Below are 18,210 nucleotides of genomic sequence, written 5' to 3'. Positions count from 1 at the left end.
CTCTGGAGTTTATGATACATTTTAGGCTTGTGATGAAAAGATAATCATAACAGAACTCACCTCAGCTAAAGCTCATTGAGAACTTCAAACTGTTCACACTTCCTATTCTGTAGAATAAAGTGTAAAGTGTGACTAAAGAGTCAAGACATTATTAGGTATATATATGGCTCAATCTGCTCTAGGGTTAATGTTCTGTTCCTTGAATTTCTTACTGTAACTACTGTTGGCAATAAAGTATCCTATAACCTGTAGTAAAAATACATACATGCCTCTAATTTTTAATCATTCTCATATGAGGTTTTTGTTTTAGCTGGGATAGAAGCAAAGCCTCTGAATGTTCTTTTATATATTTCAGAGGAGTCTATGGACCCCCAGGTGTTTTTGAGGGCTTACAGTATATCAGTATATATAGGATAATTTATTTTGAACAATAAACTATAGTAACACAAATATCATGATGACAATATATAACTATATAGGTCATTATACACCAGGTACACAGCCAAATGTTAGTCATACAAGCGGTTGCTGACTTTTTGCATTATTTGAAAGACTTGTACATTTACATTAGATTAATTTTGCATACTTTTATTTTTCTTTTCCACTTACCGTTAATGCTAGACTGCAGTCATAGTAATAAAGGTAAAAAGTGAATTGAAAATAACTTAGTATCCATAACAATGGAAGGTTTTATCTTCCAATGCCCCAATCTGTCAATTGTGATTAATAGCACAAAGTAACATGTACAAAAGTAATGCCCTGTATTACTTTAAATTGTATTATTATTGCTGCCAGTGACATTTCAAGCACTACAGGATCTTCCTCAGACTGTTCCTCACAGTTATGAAGTTTGTATTCAAAATGGTATTTGTCAGTGGTGATGAGCGTGAACAGAAATTGCTGTATGTTAGCCATATTCTTACCACATCTCATGGACTTCAATGTGTGCATCGAGAATGGCCACCACATCAGCAGTCGCAGCTCTCAACCCCGAGACTCTGGCGTATGAAAGCCCTCGCTGCTTGTTGTGCCGCAGTCTCGTGATATTAAGAGTTGGGTTCTCTTGCTCAAGGGACTTCACATACATGTCCAGGTCGCCCTTCAGATTTTCTGAATGAAAAAGGAAACCAGTTAAATCCAATGTAGGAAGAAATTTGAAGGCATTCTTCAAAAATAATTTCTCTGACACTGCGTTTAATTTCAATTGATTTTATTCCTTAGTCCAACTGTTTTTTTGTACCAAATTTGAAAGTATTCCCTGGAGGTGTTTGGAGATATTTCTGTCACAAGGCAAACACTTTAATTTGAGGTTTCAGTGATCTTGACTGTTGTTTATGAAAATCCAATCAGTTCATTCCAAAGGTGCATTTACACTGAATGCAACTCAGCATCCCTGATCACTCGTGCAGGAATAAAAACCAGAGGAACCAGTGACATGTGCACAATTACACAGATTTTGTCAAGCCCATCCTGTCTTCCAGTGCTTCTGAATATAAACTGAGTTATGGTTTTCCCAAATGGGTTTAAAGCCAACCTTTGGAGCTGTTGTCATCCACCATTATTATCTCCTTTAGTATGTTTTTAGGAGTGCGGTTGATGATGCTGCAAAGGGCCCTTTTGATGACAGACAGAGCTTCATCCAGATAGATTAACACCACTGCGAGACTTGGCAGGTCTTTTGGATAAGTCCTTTTCAAACATCTGTTGAGAGACAGACAGTTAAATGATATAATCACTAAACACTGATAAGAATGTAACAATCATGAGTTATACCCTGGTTCCCTGGTTTCTGGAAGAGGTCTATCTAGAGGAAGTCGATCGCTGAGAAAAGCGTTGTATCCATACATTTTAAACAGAGCCAGCGCCTCTTTTTGGTCAGCCTCAGACAGATTGTGTCCCCACTGTCCACTGAACAGTGGAGAGTCCGGGTACAGTTTCTTAAATGTTTCTGCTTTGGCCACCTCTTTGTGCTCTTGGATCTTTGCTTTAGGTGGTTCTTTCTGCTCAGTCTGCTTCTGGACCTCTGGCTGCTGTTGGTCCACTGCACTCCTTGTTTGTCTTTTTCCATCATCTTCAAGCATTTTCTGCATGGCATCTTGTTTCTTCTCAATAGTTTGAAGTACACTGACTTTGAGAAATTTGAGAAATCAAGAATGACAGGTACAGAACGAATTAGGTCAATTTTAAACAGTCTTAATGATCAAACACATTTTTCCTCTAAATATACAAACAAAATCTGTTTTGTTCACGTTTTGCATGCACATGATAATATTTTGTTATTGCCCGGCCATTCTTTTCTTAATCATATCCTACATTTGAATGTAGGACCCTGTGTTCTACATCAGTGATCACATACATCATATTGTGTGTACATATATATATGTATATATAGATATGTATATATGTATATATATATATATATATATACATATATATGTATGTATATATATATATATATATATATATATATATATATATATATATATATATATATACAGTATATGTAAGGGTGGTGACTGAGCTGTCAACTTAATTAGTAAGACACGTTGACAAAGTGTTCCACAATGTACACACTGAGTTTTGAAGCGGGTGAACATTTTTATAAAAAAAACATTACAAATATACTAAATACTAAATATATCATTGTAAAAATACCATGAATCTAAATTAAAGCAGCTGTAACTGTGTTAATCCCATCATGCCTCTGGCTGTTCATAGACACTCGGAGCAAGTAGAGAACGGCTGTTGACAGTGTTTACTGTGACATTAGATAATGGTAAACCCCACAGTAAATGTGCACAACAGGTGGGCCACTTTAAACAAGGCGATCTAACAAAAACAAAAAGTAAAGCTCCTACTGCCACTGGATTTAGGGAGGAGAGGACGAATTGAAGTCGAGCAGTCGTATTTATGCATTCAGCTGATTCGGTTGTGGTCCAGCAGAGGGGGCCAATGAGATATCAGGATTCTGTTTGTCAGTCCTCCACCTGTAGGTGTGAAGTGCAGGGGACGGTGGGAGCAGGAGTTCTTTGACCCCCTTTGTTCTCATATGGAGTTTAGGTTTTTGCCTTTTCACACACTTTACAGTACTCTATCCAATATAACTGAAATAATTTCATCTCTTCAAGGTAGAATAGTAATTATTTTGTTGCCAAAAGTGAACTTTAACCCTGGATTAATCCAAAAGTACACAGTACAAGTACTTCATATTACTTGTGTATAAAGTACAAGAGGTACTGAGTCTACCGAAGGTGAAATCATAAAGAACTAACAAAAATTATGGATTTTATAGGACTTCAGAATGGACGATTAACCTGATTTCTGTACTAAAACTGAACTGGAGTACTCCAAACGCACACAATAAAAGTACTTCATATTTATACTGTGTATGAAATACAAGAGGTACCTATACAATTGAACCTATTCATAAATTTTTCATGTCATCGAGAAAATAAATAGGAGAAAATTGGCACACTTTTTCACATTTACGAGCAGCTGATTTGACCACAGTTTATTCAGGGCCCAGAGGCCTGATGTTGCCATCACTGGTATAGGTGTCAATGAAAAAGTAACTCATAAAAGACAAGAAAACTGTCTCTTCTACTCACGCAGTTTGCTGATGCTCATCTCCAGGTCAGAAGACCTCTTGATCAATTGCGATGTGTCAAGCTCCTTTTTTGTCCCAGGTTTCAGAAATATACCCAGATTTAGCACAAGTGCAATTCCCACTAACATGAAGACTGAGCACTGAAACCACACGACTCTCATCCTGACACTGACTGAGAATCAAGCCTCAGACCACAGCGAGCTTCCAGGAGCCAAGACTTTTTTACACTGGCAGTTAGAGCAATGAACATGGTCAGGTTTGAGATGAGGCACAGGTGTCTGTGAATAATGCTATAGGAGGAGGTGGAGGAGGAGGTCACCTGTGTAGTCACTACTCTGACTTTTTTACTGAGCCTGCAACTCCCATGTAGCCAAACCCTACCTTTATTTAAACAGATAAAAGACCCATTGATATCAATACCTCTTTCACAAGAGTGACCCGGCGAAGAAAGGCAGCAGCACACGTCATAGTTAAAGAAATCAGGGAGATAAGCATAAACAAATAAAGAAAAAGGCCCTTTTGAACAATATAGACATCTGAAGTAGTCTTATGAGAAGGAAACACCTTTCCTGATTGCTTTGTGCTTTGCTTGTGCCTGCTTTTGCTGCTCTTGGATAAACACATTTTGTTTAAGCAAAATTTAAACAAAATTGAAATAACACGTATGCTTTAAACAAAATGTGTTTATCCAAGAGCAGTAAAATCAGGTTGCAGGTCCCTCTGCTTATTGATGACAGTTGCATTATACCATAACATCACCTATAGTCACATACAAAACATACAATACTCTTAATTTTGTAATAGGATTTAATTTTGCAAATCAAGACACTATATTTCATTTTTATTTAACCAGGAAAATCCCATTGAGATTAAGAACCTCTTTTTCAAGGGTGTCCTGGCCAAGATAGGCAGCAGCAAATATGAAACACTGCATATTGTGGAGTCAGCCTCAAGAATTCTCAATTTGGATTTGAAAATGCTTAATGAAATTAACTCAGTTAGTTTCCAGTCTTTCTGCAACATATTCCATGCAAAAGGTGCAGAATTTACCCAGTTCAATATGAACATAGACCTCAATGTACCTACTCTTCCAAATGTTGTATTTGGTGTTTCTCTTTGCTGCATCTATCTATTTGCCCCTGAATTGCTCCACAGAAATGGTTTTCTGAATCTGAATCTCTGTGTAAACTTGGCCTGTACCACTACACTGGCTGCTTTAGGAACGTCTACTCCTTCCTTCTTTTACATAACGGTATGATCCTTGTCTGTCCTCGCATGTCATTGGCCGCATGATGGGTCCATCAATATAAAGTCCCGTCCCTGCCTGCATGGATTCTAAGCAGAATGTAGCAAAGTATTACAATACCATATCATGTCCAGTAGGTGGCACAATCACTCTCATCTTGAAAATATCAATGGCACTGCAAGGTATGTGAATAAGGAAGAAGAATGAATGATGCCTGTGTTATATTTATGTATCTGAATTTACAGATATAAAATTCAATTTTGATTTATCATTGAGACGTCACAGTTTTATTACTGTATCTTATAAAAATGATGTGTTCAGAATAGCTATGATATTCAATATATGTATATATATCTATATATAGATATATATATATATAGATCTATATCTATATATAGATATAGATGTATATCAATCATAATTTACAATGTATAGAAAGCGGGCAGGTTTTAACACACAACTATTATTTGTGCAGACATTATTACTATCCGGACAAACCTGATTTGATCCTTAAATCCATTCATAAAAACAGACAAAACTGGTTTAAAAATGATTATTATTATTGTTACCCACTGAAATGGTAAGGAAATACTCGATGAGTGTGCTGTAAGCAGCACATTTCTCTTGGATGTGAAAGATATGGGCCAAGCTATGGCCCACATATAAAGATGAATGAATTCCCTGGCCTGGTCTAAGTTTATACCATACCCAAGGCAGAACCACAGAAGTTGACCCAGTCGCACTCTTACTATAAGAGCTAGGATAGGAGATTGGCTGTATCCAGATAATAATCCAAATAGCAATGCAGGGCAGTATTTAACACAGTTAACCACATACAGTACATATGTCACTATGCACTCTTTTACTAGAGAAATCACTTAGGTAGTACATACCTCTGCGGGGGGAAAAAAAAGCTGTTTACACTGTGTCAATACACTCCACTGTCTTCCAAGGTTAGCATTTATTTAGTAAACAAATAATCCAGATCTGGATCAACTGCAAAATCCAATCATTTCATCTTGGGTATAGCCCATACATCCACAAAAAAAATGTCATCAAAATACGCCCTCTCATTTTTCATCTAGGCTGCTATGAGGCAAAAAATCCAAACCCAAAAACATAAACAACGAAAGCAAAAGGAACAAAGCGTTAGTGCAAAAATATACACTGTATATTCTGAAGTGTAATAGTGGGAGGTGCTTGATTCGCTGCTCTGTTGAAAAGCAGAAAGCAGAAAAAAAAAGCTTCAGGATCTACAGTTCAAGGCTGATGCAGTGCCCCTTCTCCAATGACATATGTTTTTCCATACAAAAATAAAGATTATGCAGTGCACATCCAAATAAAGTCTCTTTACTGGACTGCATGCTTGCTGTGGATATGTGCATTTCAATGAAGAGTTTGAAAAATAGCAGCTGACCTGCAGAAGCGTTACATTACAGGTCATGGACAACATATCATATGCTCGCCTGAGTGCGAAAATGTGGTGCCCTCTTAATAAAGGGTGACAGATATGGGACACAGCCGGGGGAGGGGGACTCACTGTGGAGCCACACAGAGACTGATAACGGTGACAGATAATAGCTCTGCTCTTTTGGTCATTATTTTCTTTTTCCAAGTGATTCCCTGCTGTTAACCTGTAGAACTTTGCCTTTATTTCTCTTTTCCCTCTGCGCACCATCCAAAGGTTAACTCAGTACAATAATCCCTGTAAATATACACATAATGGTTGTTGCAATGTTGGTAGTTTCTGGCTTTTTTTTTGGGAATTTAAGCTGAGATCACTGTTGGAAAGGGTGTCGGATTGTACACGCTTGGTGTACATGATTGGTCTATATGGTATTTTTTTTTTGTTATACATGTACTGGTTATTAAACATCCCAGAACCTCATTACCTGTCACTCTCAGTGAAAAAGGCTCACCAAATCCCCAAGATTTTATTTTTGTCACCAAAGCTGTAAGGAAGTCTGCTTGGCAGAAGAGTGCCAGCAGAATCTGGGATAAGAAATACAGTCTATTCTAATTGTTCTATTTAAGGTACAGTTCATAATGAAAGCTAATTAATGCATTTAATAATTTTTTTTACCTGTTTGGTCCCAATATATGACACTGTAAATGGCTATTTGTGTTCCACATTTCTCTGTTGTAATTCTCTGTTCAATAATCTACAATTGCACATCAATATCACATATACACACATATTTATACACACATACATGTATAAGCATGTGTGTTTATGTATGTACTGAACATATACATACTGTACATATATACATATATGCATACATGTAAATACATGTGTGCATATGTATACATAATATGTGCAATACACATTTACACATGTATATATATAAATATATATACACATGTGCATACACACGTATTTATCTATACATACATGTGTGTTTATATATACACTGCATACATACAGTATATGTATTTTTATATATTTATATATATACTGTACTGTATATACATACATGTATACATACATATGCACATACATCGTGTATGTATATATATATGTACATAGATATGTATACACACACAAACATATTTAAGTGCATATTTTGTACATTATTATAATATTCTGAATTGATGTGTAGTCTTGTGAGACGATATAATGACAGTAGATTAATAAAATTATAAAAATGAAACTTCTATGATGGTCTATACATCAATATGTGTCAATATTTCCCTCTCAGTAAAAAAAAAATCCATATCTGATTGATCTTCCCGACGGTTTCTCTAATTTGTATTTTGCGACTGACTGCAGTTTCATATACGCAATCCCTGGATAGGTGGTTGCCATGGATACCTGGGTCACATGCGTGGGTTTCCTGTAGCCAGAAGCAGCAGAAGATGCTCAGACCAAAAACCCAGAGCCATTTTCATTCAAGGAAAAGAGACGATTCGCAGCAGATGGCTCACTGACTGCGTGGACTGACAACACCCGTCTGATATATCCAGCTTTTTTGTTTTAAACCACAGGCTGTCCGCGTGCTTTTGGGGGGGTATTTGAAATCCGCAGTAAACCGGTGTAGTCCACATTAATAGACTGATCACAGGAATGAGTATAGAAATTCCTGAAGGACTGACGGAGCTGTTACAGAGCTTTACCGTGGAAGTTTTGAGGAATCAGCCCAGGGATTTGCTCGAGTTTGCGCTACAGTACTTCACCCAGCTGAAGGACCGTGAGACCAAAGAGGCCTCATTTGGCAATGACCAAAATTCGGCCCCAAGACCTGGGAAAGCGGTCAATTTCATTGACGAAGCCATGCAGATCGACTCTGAAAACGGAGAGGAGGAGGAGGACGACGACGACGATGACGAGGAATTCACAGGTAGACGAGTATAATAATAATGATATTATGTGCGGAAGACACCGAGCTTATAAGGTAATGTGAATTGTGAAGCATGTATCTGTGTGTGCACACAATGATGCTCCAGCGCGCGCCACCTTGCAGCCATCCGTCCATCCACGGATCGGCTCGGTCATTTGCCATATATGGTCATACAGAGGCTGAATGGTGCTTTTCCTCTTCATCTTTGCACACACGTTTCCGTCAGAAGGACGGCGTAACAAACAGCTGCACAATCGAATGACAAGTGTGCGTTTTGCATTGCACCTGTAGGTTATTTCAGTGTATTTTCTCGTGCAGCAGGCGCGTGCAGGCCTAATGGGCCTAACCCTCGTTATTGATCAAAAATATGACAAAGCAGATTGAGACATCAGCCCTAAACCTCTGATGCCATGTTCAGAATTAGTAAATGTGCCTCTTCAGAGAAAGATTAACTGTGCTCCCAGCGTTTCATGGCCACAGCCAGCTTAATAAATATTGCTGGACTGCCATAAGGTGCAGCAAGTAGCATAGCAACCTAGAGCTCTGATACAGCATCCCAATTAGTGGAGAGTCTACTCCACCATACAAGAGGCTACACGGTGTTAGAGAAGCACTTTATTCAGCCTTTAAAATAAACATTGTGGTTGTGTCGATCCTGCAACCTCTCACACAGTGCCTGCATTTTATTATATTGAGCATCCTCAGATGAGACCTCTCTAATGTTTATTTCATACCAGGCTATTGTGTTGGAGGTGTGGAGTTTTTTTTCTCCCTCATTTAAATGTGATTCAAAGAGCCCCAACCACCTTCAAAGCAGCTGTCTTTCTTCAGGTTTTACTCATGTGAAAGTGGCTCCACAGCACACGCTGCTGCACATGTGCCACTGCAGATATAGAGCTTTAACATAATCCTTTCCAGTAATAATTGAGTTGCTCTAAGACAGATTTACTTCATGGTGAAATATAACCTGCCTAATGTTGCTGTAAATTCTTTTGCAGCCCCGGTAATAAACAGATTCATCAGGCGAGCGTCAGGTGAGTTGTGAGCTGCTTCCTGTTTCAGCTTCCTGTTAAACGTCTGCTCTGTCAAGAGGGAAACCCTGGACAGTGTCAGCACTGGAAATGTACCCGAAAAAACGTATTCAGCACATGACTGTGACATTTTTATCCACATGGTCTAATAAGTAAATAATCTGTAAAAAAAAAAAAGGATTTACTCATTTCCAGAACCTGGCTGGATAGTAAATAGTCTTAATCAAATCTAAAATAAGAAGCCAGACCTAATATTTTAGTTTGCTGTGTGCCTATAGCACCTGCTGCTGGTGATCCCTGTCACCTGTCAATGTTTGGCAATCTACCTCAAGCCTGGTTAATAATATCACTATATGACTTGGGCGGGAGATGTAGAAAAGCACTAATACACACCTGCTCATGGTAGTAAGATTGTAGCATCACAAACATGCATAAAAGCAAGTGAAGCAAGCCTTTCACTGGTAAATATGGGAATTGACGTTCCTCAGAACAGGCAGCAGAATAAAATGAGCTTAAGGGACGTTTAATTGAGATGTTGAGATGAGGTGGTGTGTGACATGCAACACAAGGGTCTCCCGCTACGAGACGCTCCCATTTTCTATGAATTTAATGAAAAGATGTAAGATTTCTCCTCCCCATTTGTAACCACGCCAGCCCAGGTTACCCCACATCAGGTGAATGAATGAATGAATGAATGAATGAATGAATGAATGATCATGCTGCTGGTTTGCATGCACGCAGAGTGGTCAGAATGTAGCAGAGCAGCTCAGCTGAGTGTTTCTCTGCTTTACTGGAGTCTTGACCTGACTGCAGTCCACTCTCTGCCAATGTCCAGCAACTTTGCATAGCCAGTGAGGAGGAGTGGACCAATATTTCACAGGCCACAATCAATAACCCGATCAACTCTGTGTGAAGGAGATGTGCTGGGCTGTGTGAGGCAAACGGTGGTCAAACCAGATACTGGCAGATACTGGGTCAGATATGCTGCAGAAGACTTACCCTTAACAAGTTGTGTTATTACAAATTGCAATTTTGACATAAATATTGGTAAATGTTCAGCCCGAGTTATCACTCTCATTGACAAGGGTTAATGTGATAACACTGCAGGACACACGAGTGAAGCTCTCAGCAAGAAGTGTCACAGATAATATTAGCAGCATGGATAATTTGTTAACTTTTTTGGCACCCATGCAGGAACAATTAATGGTCTGACATGTTACTCCTGCAACAAAAAGCAACAAGAAATCTAAATGTCATTATTATTCCACGTAATTTAATTTAATTTAATTTAATCGCTGAAGTTATTCCAAAAAATTGACTCCATTCTGGATCTCAGGAACAGTGGCAACAGTTTCACTTATGGTGCCAACAAAACCTTGCTTTAACAGTGAATAACTTGATGTCTATAATGTACATTCTATTTTACCTTTCTATAGTGTTATTGTTAACATTTTTCTATATTGTACTTTCACATACTGTATGTGCAAATGCACGGTTATTGTTTATTACCTTTATCTTTACTGTCTTTGCTTTTGTTACAGTGGGTCCCATATTATCTTAACCATTACAACCACAGTGAACTTAGATAAACAACATGAAGCTATGACTGTAAAATAACTTGAACAGTAACAGTCTTCTGCAGCAACAAGTCGATAAATTGTTCAAATTAGGAGCTGAAGCAAAACGAAATACACTGTGTGACAGTATCTGATAAAACACAGCCATAACATCATAACAACAGAAGGGTTGTAATGTGTGAGAGACAGACATGGTTGAATCTGCTGTGTGGTTGTAACCGCACTGTTCTTTCTTTCATTCATTTATTTGTTCAACTATGCAGTTTGTGCTGAGGCGTTCAATCCTGATGATGATGAGGAAGATAAAGAGCCAAGGGTAGGCCGTGTTTCATACCATCATTTTTTGGTTTTCCAGTGAAAATGCGGAATGGAAAAGAGCACAATAGTCCGTGCGAGTTCCCTCATTGTATTGGGTGTGTGTTTTATTTTGCAGGTGACTCACCCAAAAACCGATGAGCAGAGACAGAGACTACAGGAAGCGTGTCGGGACATTCTCCTGTTCAAGAATTTGGACCCAGTGAGTGAATTTTTCTTTTAGCCCTCTGTTGTTGTTGTTTGGAGAGGATGGCCTGTCACAGCCCTGTGCACTCTGCATGATTTTCAATTAGCTGTGCACTTGTACAGCAGTTGTTTGATATAATGACTGCATGAGTGTGAAATTCAAATACTGACAATGCTGAAATTGTAAACCCACCATACAGGAACAGGTATCTCAGGTGCTAGATGCCATGTTTGAGAAGCTGTGCACAGAAGGGGAACACGTTATTGATCAAGATGATGACGGCGACAATTTTTATGTAATTCAAAGGTACATGTTGTTAAAAAAGGTCATTTTGAAAATGAACTTACAAGACGTTCTGTGAGACTATTGTTTCTCGTGGACTATAAAATAAGAGCCCTCTAGATAATGATGTGTTTACATTTCCCTTTTTTTCTCCAGTGGGATGTTCAATATTTATGTGAAGGTTGACGGTACAGAAAAGCTGGTGGGCTGCTATGACAACAGAGGCAGCTTTGGAGAACTAGCGTTGATGTACAACACCCCCAGGGCGGCCACCATAATCGCCGTCTCACCTGGAGCCCTTTGGTGCCTAGTGAGTTCACCGTTAAATCCTCATGCAAGAGCACAGTTAGCTTCATGTCTCGCTCGATGACAGCTGTCAGGACGTGGTGTAAACATTCAGGTAGAATCTGGCAGTTTTGTTAACACATCATCTTATTGGCATAACACAATGAAGACAACACACTGAATTCAACTATTGAGAGATAATGAATCATACCACAAGTATGATTAGAATTAGAATTATTTTAAGAACTGTGGCCAAAATGGCTTTTTTCTTTCTTTTTTTAATATTTAGATGCGACTTAATCTATTTCTTCGAGGTACCTGCTTTGTCATGTCTGTGTAGACTAGTTGCAGCTTTTTTTTAACTGATCATTTGAATCTGTTAACAAGCAACAACACACTTAAAGGAATACTTCACCAAGCTTTGTATTACTATAATAGGGGTAGTATTTTTGAAAAATTGTGCTTCCTAACCTCAGTTTCCATGTAATATCTTCATTGTTTTTTTTTGTTACATGCCCACCAGTGGCACTTGGTCACTTGATCCGAGCCTTGGTCCAGGCTTGAAACTGCAACGCTAATTTCCGCACTTTTTAGACCCTCTCGTAGGGGGGCGGGACCTCATTCTCAGAATGTAAACAGTGTCTGCCATCTTTGCTAACAGTTACACTAACAGGACCAAGTGTCACTGGTGTGCACGTAACAAAGAAAAGAATGAAGATTTTTCTCAACTCAGGGGAAACTGAGGTTGGGAAGCACAATTTTTCAAAAATACTACCCCTATTCCAGTAATACAAAGCTAAATGCAAATAGGTGAAGTATTCCTTTAAGTGGACAAAAGATAGAAATGCTGAGGAGCTTCTGAGCTCTAGGCAAAGCCAGGTCGTTTTTTTTACGAGTCTAGACTCGAGGTGCTATACAGAAACATTTAAAACAACGCGAACAGAGTTGAAAGAAATCAATACAAAAGTTGAAAAATGCAATCCAGAAGAATGTTGAAAAGATGGCGGCAAAATACACTTAAACCCTTATGAAGATTAAAAGTGTCAAAAGATGTAAAAAGGAGTAAAAAGACATTCAATGCCAATCAATTCTTTAATTTTCAGTCACACTGTTCACTGACAAAAACATGACCTCGTCATTGGAGGTAAATGCCTCAGGTGGTGTTATAGTGTTTTTATTTAAAATCTGGTTAACAGTGACCCCTACTACAAAATTCTTGTACATTTCTATTATTATGAGGATACACCCCTTTCAGCCAGAGAGTGGAATGGCTTACAAATAACTCTTAAGGCTGGATGCTCTCATCTTAAAGGCGGCATTTAAAGCTTTTATCATTGACTTTTTTATTGGTCATTTGAATCTGTTAATAAGTGTCCACATCTGTTTAACTAACCACTTAAGTTGAAGAAAGATAGAACTGCTAAGGGTTCTGAGCTTTAGGCAAAGCCAGGTTTTTTTTTTATGAGTCTAGACTTGAAGTGCTGTACAGAGACATTTAAACCAACACAGACAGAGCTGTAAGAAATCAATACAAAAGTTGAAAAATGCAATCCAGAAGTAAAGTTGACAGCAAAATAAATTACAACAAACAAACAAAGATCAAAAAAGGGGGAAAAAGACAAGAACATTTCTTCATTGGAGGTAAATACTTCAGGTGGTGTTAGTGTTTTTATTTAAAATCTGTTTAACAGTGACCCCTACTGCAAAAGCCAGAGAGTGGAATGGCATACAAATAACTCTTAAGGCTGGATGCTCTCATCTCAGATCCCAGCGGTGGCTTTTAAAGCTTTTATCATGGACCTTTTTAAAGAAAAATGCTGCTTTCACTCAGACTACTCACCCGTCCTGTCTTCTTTGGCTGCTCGACACTTTAGCTGTGTCTTTGTAAATGTCTTGTTAATACGTTTACTTGGTCTTGTTTGTTTAAATCTAATTTTGTTTAGTTCTATAGCCCCTTTTCCCCCTCTCCCACAAAAGGCCCTGCCTTTTCTCAGGCCGCAGTTACAAATAAGAACTTGTTTTTTTATCTGCCCTTCCTGGCTAAAGGTTAAATAACAACAATAATAATAATAATAATGAAAAGACTAACCATCTCATGTACATGTAGGGAGGTCCTTACATACAAAACACAGAACAATGACAACACTACATACACATTATATAGAAAAGAGAAAAACAAAACTACATCTACCACTAAATAATGTATAATAATATAAACATAAAAATATAGAAATGTATATACCTACAGGAAAGTGTATATTATAAACAGTCTCTTGTATATGACATGTGATTATTTAAAAAAGTTACATTGAAGACACGCGTTTTAAGTAAATAAAAAGAGGACATGGATCGACTGTGATCGGGTTAATGACTCCTGTGTGTGTTAAACATAAATGTTATATTTAATCTGAAGAATATTAATGCTTGTTTGTGTTGTGTTGTCTTGAATGTTGTTTCATATCAGTGATTGTGTACGTTATCACCAGCCAGTCATCATAGTGAAAAACAATGACTTTGGGGATTGTTTTCCCATTGCATTGCATACTCTAGTACAGTATGACCTTGAGTCCAAGTTGTGTCTTCAAAAATATTGAGGGCTTTAATTTAAACATTTCATTTTTTACATATATAAATACATTGTGTAACGCATAAATATTGTATGCTGTGTTTTCCTTTAAATTCCCGTTTCAGGATCGTCTGACATTCAGGAGGATCATAGTGAAGAACAATGCCAAGAAGAGGAAGCTGTATGAGGCGTTTATCGAGACGCTACCATTGCTCACATCATTAGAGGTTAGAAGAATGGCTTTGTCCTTCAGTGGAAAGAAACTGTCATGTGGTTTTACCGAAGCTGTTTTCAAACAAAATGTCTTTTCATCCACAGCTCTCGGAGAGAATGAAGGTTGTGGACGTGCTATCGACCAAGGTGTACAACGATTCACAGCAGATTATTGCTCAGGTGATGAGTCTCTTTGCATTTAAATACTTTATATATCGGGTTTTTTTTGTTGCCGCTAATTTTCTTTTGCATTTATGATTTGTCTTACAGGGTGATTTAGCAGATTGCTTCTACATTGTTGAGTCTGGCCAAGTTAGAATCACCATGAAAAGAAGCAGAGTAGGTTTGCCCAGTCTCCCTTTAATGTTTGTGTGTAAAAACAGCTTTGGTGGCGTATTCTGATTTAATATGGTGTGCATTCTTTTGTCATACCAGACAAAAAAAGACCAGGAGGAAGAGGAGGTGGAAATTGCAACGTGCTCAAGGGGCCAGTATTTTGGAGAGTTGGCACTTGTCACAAACAAGCCCAGAGCTGCATCAGCTTATGCTGTGGGGAGCGTAAAATGCTTGGGTAAATTTTTTGTACATGTACATTTATAATAATAGGTGATGTATGTAAAAATATGTACAACAGCAACTTTTAGCATTTAAAATGGTTACTGCAGTGGGGTTGGCAAATTTTTAGAGACATGTAAAAGTTGCACTTACTGTATACTTGGCATTACAGTGTGTTCATACACATACAGTACATAGCTGTCCCACTGTCTGCATTCATTTTTATGTGTCAGCAACAGCTGCAGATTGAAAGTGAAAGTGTGTCTGCTTGAGAACAGCAGTGGCAATAACAGACATTATATACTTTAAATACCCATCGACAAAGTCTATTGGTACTTTTCTACTTTTCTCGGTTCTACTGTTTTTTGTTTTTTTTTTGCATTTCCATCAGTGATAGCACCTGGTCCCTGGTGCTGTTTTTAGTAGCTGCTCGGGCGAGGTATCAAGTGAGCTGAGCTGATACTAAAATGTGACGTCGACAGACTGTCGGCCACTGGTTGGTCAGAGAGCATGGTCACTGGATGAGTGTGACGTCGGGTCAAACTAAAGAGTGCCAAACTATAGATCAGTTAAAACTTTAAAAATCCAGAAAACGTGGGTTAATCTCCAACATATAACAAGAACATTTCTAAATTCTCAATATTTCACAATATTTGCCGAATCACAACCCGTTCCACCGTATTTCAGTTCAACTAATCTTTTTAATTAACTGATTCTAATGATTCAGTACTCCCAAAAGCTTATAAAACAACATCATGGCAGTTCCATGCAGCCGTACTATGATGACCCCATTCATATTGAGGATATACTATAGTAATGTTAAACGCCTGATGACTAATAACAAACTGTGCAGAGTTGAGCCGTGCTGGAACTGTATTGTAGATATATGTGCCTGTGAGAGAGGAAATCATTGACACTAGCATGTCTGTTGTCAACTTTCTCTCCTCTTTCAGTCGTCTATATAGTAATTTGACACTCTTTGAGACTTTTTGGAGGGGCATGGAAGCTTTTTAGTACAGTATTGAGTATACAGTTCAGTATTATTCGGTATTTCCATCACTTAGCATCTAGCTGCTCTCTGGTTGCTCTGCTGCCATCCTGTGTGTTGAAGTGCTTTGAGCTGAAAAACAGACCAGAACATCAAATCAAAACAACTATTTGTGATATTCAGGCTCCACCATTGTCATCAGAGAAGCCAGTATTTCAATTTAACAAGTTTATCTTCATATCTTCATTGAATGTCTTTATATAATGCATAATTTACATATAACACCTTTAAATCTTCCAGTAGACCACTTGATATTTTACATTTCTTTCCCTCAACTGTTCCTAACTGTTCTGTTCTGTGTTATTTGTTGTTTTTTTGTTGTATATTTAGTTATGGATGTTCAAGCCTTTGAGAGATTGCTGGGCCCGTGCATGGACATCATGAAGAGAAACATTGCTAACTATGAGGAGCAGCTGGTCACTCTGTTTGGAAGTAGCCCTGAGATTGAGCAACAATGTGTTTAAGACAACTCCAATTACCCATGAATCAGTGGATGAAAAAAGAGGCTTGTGTGGATGTTTTTTTCCCCATGATCACTTGAATGGCTTTTCTTAAAAGAAGTGTGAGAATCCACGGATACATTTGTGTATTAGGTCAACAAAACACATTATGTTAGGTTCCCATGTGAGACGGAATTTGCCACAACGTGTTAAAACTAAATAAAGCCAAAGCTGCCGTGCTGAACGCTTGTTTAAATTAGATGTCTCACAACTCTCACCTTAAATCTAAATGTGTACATTTCACTCGTCAGTGATGCATTGTTTGTTTGTACACTGAACACTTTCTTTAGCTCTCTTCTTATCTCCACAGTGTTATAGTTACACCTACACTATAATATTATTTGTGAATTATGACGTATTATTTGTTAAAACCAGATGCCAAAGCAAATTTCTTACTGGATCTTTGTGAGCAAAAATACACATTCTGTAACACTGGCAGCATGTTGTGTTGTGGTACAGGAGCGCTCAACACCAGGGAGGGTCAAAAATGTGTAACGGAAGTGGATTTGAATTCTGTGAAGAGTTCACATTTTGATCACAGCAGAATGTAGACTTGGCACTATTGTAACATTTTTACATGATACATTTTGCTTTTCATAACATTCATCCCCTTCGATGCATTTTCATATACATAGAATTTTATTGGCCTAACCCACGCTTTTTTTTTTGCATAAACCCCAAACAATTAAAAAAGCTTTCAAAAAATCAACAAACTTCAGAGAATTAGCTGATAATTTTTTAATGTATAGCCCCACCTTTAATTTAATAAGTCACCACTCTAGAATAGCCACTATAGGCAATGTCCTGAGACAATTATCTTTCCCCGTGTCTCAGTGTCAATTTAAGTCCGTTTTTGTGTCAATGAAACATGTATTATATTATTATTATTGTTATTACAACAACAACATTGGTTTTTGCCGTCTACCTCTGCCAACAACTTATATACTCTTTTGAAACACATGTTCTGATGCTCCTCCAAACAGGAATCTGAAGTACCCCCTCTTTTCCTCCCTCCTTTAAAATGAATAACTGACATTTTCTGTATTTAGTCTGTAGTTTATTGCAGCGTTAGCTGTTTGAAGCTGGTTTAACATTTAAATATTCTGAATTTATTTCTCCCCTTTGTGCAGGTAGTAGGCTACTGGTCATTTCTGAGGGCATATCCATTATACTGGATGTACTGGAAGTACTGTGTGTTTCACTTTTCATGACAATAAATTAAACATTTTTATATACTCAGCGTGTCACAGTGTGATTGTGAGTATTAGTATTCCTTTTTCATTCACAAATGTTTCACCATTCATTCTTTGTTTCACCCATTACAGTCAGCCACTTGTTTACCAACTAGATCTTGTAGTGAGCAGTTCAAGCGCATGTAATGACGCGAGAAAAGAAAACATATAATCTAGAATGAAACGTGTGCAAATACTTTTTCTGCTGCAGTTGCAACATTGCAG

The 18,210-nt window shown here is 37.9% G+C and overlaps 2 protein-coding genes across 5 annotated transcripts in view; one reads left to right on the top strand and one right to left on the bottom strand.

Annotated features, from left to right (window-relative positions):
• Positions 1–5,864, bottom strand: part of galnt8a.1 (polypeptide N-acetylgalactosaminyltransferase 8a, tandem duplicate 1) — a 29,108-nt gene extending 23,244 nt beyond the window's left edge. For 3 of the 4 annotated variants that reach the window (XM_044036165.1, XM_044036160.1, XM_044036161.1), the window contains exons 1-4: positions 3,609–3,906; positions 1,774–2,128; positions 1,535–1,701; positions 924–1,110 (exon numbers count right to left, since the gene is read on the bottom strand). In XM_044036165.1, coding sequence (XP_043892100.1) covers positions 924–1,110; positions 1,535–1,701; positions 1,774–2,128; positions 3,609–3,768 — 869 coding nt within the window. In that variant the 5' untranslated portion in view covers positions 3,769–3,906. Of the gene's footprint in view, positions 1–923; positions 1,111–1,534; positions 1,702–1,773; positions 2,129–3,608; positions 3,907–5,746 lie in introns of those variants that run through there. The other variant, XM_044036164.1, reaches the window with a different exon arrangement.
• Positions 5,865–7,678: 1,814 nt separating this feature from the next.
• Positions 7,679–17,988, top strand: LOC122775926 (cAMP-dependent protein kinase type II-beta regulatory subunit). Its single transcript, XM_044036166.1, has 11 exons — positions 7,679–8,194; positions 9,193–9,228; positions 11,066–11,118; positions 11,236–11,319; positions 11,504–11,610; positions 11,743–11,896; positions 14,563–14,664; positions 14,756–14,830; positions 14,921–14,989; positions 15,086–15,221; positions 16,584–17,988. The coding sequence occupies exons 1-11, from the start codon at positions 7,921–7,923 to the stop codon at positions 16,715–16,717; spliced, it is 1,224 nt and encodes a 407-aa protein (XP_043892101.1). The 5' UTR covers positions 7,679–7,920; the 3' UTR covers positions 16,718–17,988.
• Positions 17,989–18,210: the final 222 nt, after the last annotated feature.

The sequence above is a fragment of the Solea senegalensis genome, linkage group LG10 (assembly GCF_019176455.1).
Source record: "Solea senegalensis isolate Sse05_10M linkage group LG10, IFAPA_SoseM_1, whole genome shotgun sequence".
In the NCBI taxonomy this organism is placed as follows: domain Eukaryota; kingdom Metazoa; phylum Chordata; class Actinopteri; order Pleuronectiformes; family Soleidae; genus Solea; species Solea senegalensis.
The sequence above is the reverse complement of the archived record's forward strand: the minus strand, read 5'-3'. Positions and strand labels throughout refer to the sequence as shown.